At 30.8% G+C, this 7002-nt stretch overlaps 1 protein-coding gene across 1 annotated transcript; it reads right to left on the reverse strand.

Annotated features, from left to right (window-relative positions):
• Window positions 1-3140: 3140 nt before the first annotated feature.
• LOC126720389 (metal tolerance protein 10-like) lies at window positions 3141-6648 on the reverse strand. Its single transcript, XM_050422817.1, has 6 exons — window positions 6253-6648; window positions 6042-6154; window positions 5477-5722; window positions 4446-4526; window positions 3942-4172; window positions 3141-3820 (listed from the first exon to the last, which is right to left on the reverse strand). Exons 1-6 carry the CDS (start codon window positions 6437-6439, stop codon window positions 3473-3475), a joined length of 1206 nt encoding a protein of 401 aa, XP_050278774.1. The 5' UTR covers window positions 6440-6648; the 3' UTR covers window positions 3141-3472.
• Window positions 6649-7002: the final 354 nt, after the last annotated feature.

The raw sequence follows: 7002 nt of genomic DNA on the forward strand, positions 1-7002 counted from the left end.
TCAATATTAATATATCATTCTTTTTTTTCTCTAATTGATTACTCCCTCACCGACTTCGTGATTTTCATAATGAAAAATATCTTAGGAAAAGCATGGATGCTCGGTTGTGTATTTTTTTTTTAAAGAATATATTATTTCTGTTTCACTCTACTTACACTATAAAATATAGAAAATAATTATCCTTTTTTTCCTTAAAATAATTACTTGTCCAACTTAATTGGTTTTGTTTAGAAAATTATCTATGTATAAGAGGATTCCTCTCTTTTAATTGAACTTTTATGTGATTTAAAAATAACCTTAAAGTTTAACAAGAAAAAACTTGAGAATAACCTAATAAAAATATATCTCAAACTCCCCTAAAAATGCCTACAAAATAAAACACTCTCCTACTAATCCATGTCTTCAAAACAAACTTATCCAAAATTTGAAAAAAAAAAATGACACTGACTATACAAAAAAAAAAAAAAAAAACGCATGTGATGAGGCTAGTATTTTTATAATAAAATTCATTTAATGTGTTTACCTCTTTGTCATTCAAGTTAAAAATATATGTTCATGAATTTAAATTTTAATAAAATAAGACTATTGAAATTTTACCATATGATCAACATTTAAACAATAATTAATTAGTTTCATTTTTGTATTTATTTAAATTATTGATAACTCGATAAAATTCAATTTATTTATTTTAAAATTTTAGTAACCGAATGAATTAATGGCAATGTGACCTAAAAACACTAGAAGATTATTTAAAACAAAAGGCAGATTACTTTTTTTTTAAAATGTATTATAAAATAATACTAATGTGATCAATTATATTCATTGTCATGTAAATTTATAAACTAATAAATTAATTTTAGTAAAATTAATACAGTAGTAGTTTTAGACTTTTAGTATTGAAATTACTTTTTTTTTTTTGGTTTTATGTTTAACAGTTATTTTTAATAAATAATAGGAAAATGTTAACCAATATTTAAGAGCATTGATTTGAAAAATATTTTAAAAAATTATTTATGAAAAAGAAAAAAATAATTAATTTTTTTAATGTTTTAATGACAATGTTTTGTTCAGCCACCTATAACTATCTTTTTGGACTATTGTGAGCTTTGATGTTGATAGGCAAGCATCTTATCATCAGCCGCTGTCATTGTTTGATAGTGGCCAACGGGAAACTCAACTACGTCTTCACGAGTTTCATTTTATTTTCTCTCTGCGACGGTGTGACCTACAAAGTATGGTATAGTGTATTTATTAGAAGAAAAGTTACTTTGAGCATGCGCATTTGAGCATGGGCATTGGGAGAGAAGTTTTAATGTAATAGAAGTATTGGTTAAATCTCTTCAAAAAAAAAAAGTATTGGTTAAATATTTTTAAAATTTTTATATAAAAAAGAATAATATTATTGAATTTTTGACAGTTTTTTTTTTTATTTTATAAAAGTAGTATTAAAACATTTTTAGTTTAGTAAATATTTTTAGTTATAGAAAATGAAAAATGTATCTGAACAGTTTTTTATATTTCCTATAAAAATTGTATTTAAATTTTTCTAAAATGATCAAACAAATATCCTAAAGGTAATCGTTAACGGCGCCATATATGAGATATTATACGAATCATTGTTAATTTGCTAGTGTGCACAAGTGGTTATCCCACTGCAAGCAAGTGAGATGGTAGAACCCAACAAGTGGAAATGTGTAATTGTCTTGTTATGGAAAATAAAATAATTTATGAATTAAAGCAATGAGGTTTTGATAGGGACTAATTTTTATGTTTTCAAATCACTTTCGGCAATTAAAAATAGTTTTGAACTCTATTTTTTTCTTTTCTTACCATTTATCGTGCATGATGCATTATCCACTATCCCTTTAAAGAGTTCAAGTTTTTAGATAAGATAGAAATCTCCTACAGCACTATAGAGAAATCTTGATCGGTGGAATTCAACTTTCAAAGTGTATAATGACAGAGAAATCATGACTTGTGCTAATTAATTTCTCTCTCACCCACTCCATGATTTTCATAGTGAAAATTATCTTTTGAGTAGCACGAGTTTTGGTGTTCTTTATTTTATTTTCTGGTCACTATAATTACATTATAAAATATATACAAAATAATTGTCTTTTTTTCCCCCTTAAAATGACATTTGTGGGGATGCAGGTCCAAATATATATTGGGCCTTGGATTTGTCCGAGGAGGTATAGTGGTCCGAGAATAAATCAACAGTAAGGAAGGAGTAAGATCAAGAACTTCACAAGCAAGTTATGACTGCAAAGACTGAGAGAGGTAACTTCTCCTCGACTAAACAAAGAAGGGGTCAGGAGGTGAGCTTTATTATCTAGAGTGACATTTCAGGAAGTTTTGTTGATAAGGATATGCACTGTGAACTTACGAGACAAAGTGGGAGTTGAGAAATATCTATGAAAAAGCTGTTACCACCGCATTGAATGCTCTGCAGCTAACTCTCTGGCCGCATTTATATGGAGAAGATCCCTAAACAGTGCTGCATTGTTCGCCCCAACTCATAGAGGGCCTATGAGGGTGTCCAATGAGACAAGCACTCAAGTGGTGACTTGGACGATTGACAAGTGGAGGACCAAGATCATTCAAAGGGAGATATTTAATGTAAGAGACCCCTGAGGAAATAGGGGGGAGGAATTAAGAGAAAAACACTGTAGCAATCAAGAACTGAATTTGTAATCAAACTTAATATATATATATATATATATATATGTATGTATGTATATATATGTATATGAACTAATTTCCTCAGACTTTGCCAAGAACAATTTTCTTTAGTTCAAATCAGTCTATCTTTCTTTTTTTGTCATCTGAATCCATTTTACTTGTTGTCCAACTCATTAAAGCCCAATTTTCCAACTCATTCTCTACAAATTGATTGTATTGGGCTTTTTTGGACTTAAGTCCGTCCACCCTTTGGGCTAAGGAACTCATATCTGGTTCTTACAACATTTATCTATACTACTATTTAAGGGGCTTTCCCTATTTGAGATTCTTAATTTAGATGTCCAAAAACAAAATATAAGCAAATAAGTTTTTTTTTTAATTTTTTAATTTCAATTTCACGATAAATCTGAACCTAAGTTTTCTAATTTTAAAAAGTGAAGTGTCAGTAGACTAAATAGTAAATAGAAACGTCTTATTTTTATTATTATTTTTTAGATGTATCAATGCGTATACATGAGGTTATAGCTTACAATAAATCCGAATCCAAAATTAAAATCCAAATCCAAAAATTTCAATCTTAATAAGTGAAGTGTCAGTAGACTAAATAGTAAATAGAGGCATCTTAAAACTTTTTATAGACCAATTACTCACTGGTAAAGGAAAAAACCAACCCGAAGAGGCCGTGAAAGTTTGGTTGGACTCCTTACACGATGAATATCCATCCCTCTTTAATATGCACACAAACGTGACAAACCATTATTTATCCTCCTTGTTATGCTTTTCTTGGTTGTTATGAAGCCTTTGGCTTGTGTTCTGGCTTGTGAGTTGTTTCAAAATCCACATGAACAAATGCCCGTTCAACTTGGGGGAGTTGTTCAATCTTCTCTTGAAGGCTCTCCCCAATATTATGTGCTTGACCAAGGGGCATCTCCTCTGGTAAAACTATGTCAGCCTCAACAAAGTAGTTACACCCAAATGTGTATGCTCTAACTGTGTCAATGTGCTTAATCTCCTTGTCATGGTTCCAAATGAGATATGTTAGCTTTGCTAAATACTCTTGCGGGGCTGTCCTCCCAATTAGTGACCATACATTCTCCATCACAGTCCTTGACCAATTACTAATTGTGTATAAAGCTATCTGCATTGACGTCATTTACAATAATGGATCAGTGATTAATTATGACACGAGTTCCAGTTAGTTCAATTAGTAAAATCTCTTACAATTGTGACAAATTTAACAATAGATATCATAGACTCACAATGATAGCACCAGTAGGATCGAGCCACCAGTAGAATTTGATAGCCAAAACTGCTGTTACTAGACCGATTGCATTGGTGATCACATCAAAGAAATGGTCTTGAGCATATGCCCTAACAATTTCATTTTCGAATCTGCGACAGTATACCATGAGCAAAAATTTTACTACTGTGACTGAGATCATAATTCCTATCATCCATCTTTCTTTCATGGGGTCCCTTTCAGGCTGAGTCTGCATATATAAATTTAATGGTGACTTCAGGAAATAGTAATGGGTTAAATACTAACAGAAAACATAAGTGAGAGATGAGATTAAAATCCTAAACATCAAACACTATAGAGGGTGTCAATACCACTTATTTATCACTATATAGTAGAATCTCTAAAACCATGAGTGAGATTTTTTCAGGTTTTAAAATTTGAATGTAAAAGCATCATAGAGTACTGAGACTGGTGCTGCCCAAAACTATTGAATGAATTGCAAATTGAATTTATTGAAACTCACTTTTGCAAGGAGTTGTCGACCTGATTCGAACAATATTTGTAATCCAAGTGTCGCCATTACTGATGCAAAAACAACAATGCCCTGCAAAATTGCCCATTGGAGCTAAATAAGAAAGGGGAATTCTTATTTCTATGTTATTGACCATAATTACGACACCACTTTATGATGACAAAAGAAAGAGGAAAATGATGAAGGTGTTTCAGATTTTGATAACATCACAATATTAATACAGTACTTAACTCAAAACCCACTACATTCTCTCTTTTTTTTTTTTTTTTTTGGCACAAGACACGAGATCTCATTTTTAGGAAAAAGAGTAATATTAATACTACAATTTTTTATACATAAAACTTATAAACTCATATGTCAAATTTTAAATACAAAACAACAAAAAGTTATTAAAATTTTATTTAATATATTATTTATTGACACCGATATTATTCATTAATATGTTATTCATTAATATGTCTGTTAGTAAGGTTTTTGTAATAAAATTGATAATAGTCTTAAGAGTTTTTTTGAGGCTAAATTATACTTTTGACCCTTAAAATTTGGAATAATTTTCATTTTGGTTCTTTAAATTTGAGATTTTTCATTTTAGTTCACAAAGTTTGATTCTGCCTCTTCTCAAAAAAAAAAAAAAAAAAAAAGGTTTGATGCTATCTTCAATATGGTCATTTTGTCTGTCAATAAAATTGTAACTAAGCTCTGAGAGAGGGAGAGAGAGGAAAAATCAAATTTTTGGTACTTAGCCCCCAAATCTGTCAAAAAATGGACAAAATAATCATTTTGAAAAAAAAAATTGAAAATTCAGCGGACTAAAATGAAAAATCTCAAACTTAAGAGGGCAAAATAATAACAACCATAAATTTTAAGGGTTTAAAGTGTATTAAAAAGAAAATGAGATAGCACATGATTGTAAATTAAGTCAACGGTATCATATGGCTTCATTAATTAACAGTGCAATTAAGAAATCATTTGTAATCTTCTAAGAACTTCAATTTAATGTTTTTCTAGTTAGGAAGGCTTACCACAGGTTGCATTCGGTTCTTTCCAACAGGATACCAATGGTGATTTGGTTTTTTCATAGCATGAGAAGTAAACCATAGGATGAAACCAGATAAAAGATCCAAAAGGGAGTCTAAGGTGGAAGCTATCACTGCCAGTGATTTACTCTCAACACAAGCAAACACTTTTGCAATGAAAATCACAACGTTAGCTATGTTAGATGCATATATTGCCAGACTCTCACCCCTAGCAAGTTGCTTTTCTTCATCCTGAAACACAAAAAAAGGTTTATGTGTGAGAGACAAAGAGAGTTAGGTAAAGATATACACATTTTGAGACCTCATGAGACAACCAATCCAACCCCAAATAGTTAAAAGATTTGATATGTCACTTTTTCCCTAAGTAAATGAATAAGATGAATCAATAAAAATTATAAGTGTTGATCTCAACCCCATCTCAAAAGGAGCACATTCATTAGCTTCATTTCTCAATAACCAAAACAAAATATGGTTACAAACCATTAAAATTGGTTGTTGCTCGTGAGTATGTGACTCGATTTAAGTGTATTTGATAAATTAAACAACAAACCTCTGTCATACTTTCAGGCAAAAAACCCTGCTCGGTAAATTTGTCGATTTCATCAAATCCTTTGAGAATTTTTTCCTGCCTCTTGTAGTATGCTGCAATTTTTTTTTGCCTCTCTAACAAAAGATAGAAAAACAAAATAAGTTATTGTAATTAAAGCTTAATTAATTAGCACAATAAGATTATATAAACAGGAGAAGAATAGCATGCATACTTAATGTCTGCCAAAAAGATCCACAACCAAAATTAGAATTCATGTGTCTCTCTGCCGACCGAAACTGATCCATGTTGAGTTGCCATGTTGGCTCCCTTGGTGCAGCCGGAACCATGCCGGCTGCTTCCGGCGATAGAAGCTCAACCCGGTAGTCGGAAGAATCTGTGCGAAGATCATCAGTTGCCATTGTTGTTACAAGAAGAAAAGAAAGGAAGAAATCTCATTCACCTTATATATAGAGCAAATTAATAAATAATTGAACAAGTTGGTATTTGATAAGTAATTGCAGCTTCCAATTCTAAGTTAAAGTTGGATTTTAGATTAAACTAAAAAACGCATGAGGAATGTTGATATGATGATATTAGTGTAACTACTCCTTTGTCATGACATATTAAAAGCTGACTTTTGCTTTAGCTGTCCTAATTTTGGCTATATTAAGCATGGAAGGAATCCCACCGGAACCTTCATTTTAGTCACACCTCAACTAATACAACATATAATACTTGAAAGTGTGCTTGGGTTAGCTGTCTACCTACCTCTTTTTCATATATAATAATAATCTTTGAAGTCCAAAGGATGACACATGCTTTGTTTAGGAAAATTACATAAAACTCTTAATATCTACTCGTTTGAACTTGAAGTCTCTTTCCGATCTCTAACAATAATGAAGCAAAAAGAAATCATTGAGAAAACTTTGTGTTTTACTTAAACCTTGTTCACCTCTTTTTTATTTGTTTTTTGTTACTATAG

This window comes from Quercus robur, chromosome 4, assembly GCF_932294415.1.
Source record: "Quercus robur chromosome 4, dhQueRobu3.1, whole genome shotgun sequence".
In the NCBI taxonomy this organism is placed as follows: Eukaryota; Viridiplantae; Streptophyta; class Magnoliopsida; order Fagales; family Fagaceae; genus Quercus; species Quercus robur.

Excerpts from the sequence above, each read along its gene's own strand:
- LOC126720389 (XM_050422817.1), bottom strand. The coding sequence starts at position 6,439 with ATGGCAACTGATGATCTTCGCACAGATTCTTCCGACTACCGGGTTGAG. Across the intron at positions 5,723-6,041 it reads TGCCTGAAAGTATGACAGAG|GATGAAGAAAAGCAACTTGC; the intron begins GTTTGTTGTTTA and ends TTTGTGTTTCAG. Across the intron at positions 4,173-4,445 it reads GTCGACAACTCCTTGCAAAA|ACTCAGCCTGAAAGGGACCC; the intron begins GTGAGTTTCAAT and ends TTATATATGCAG.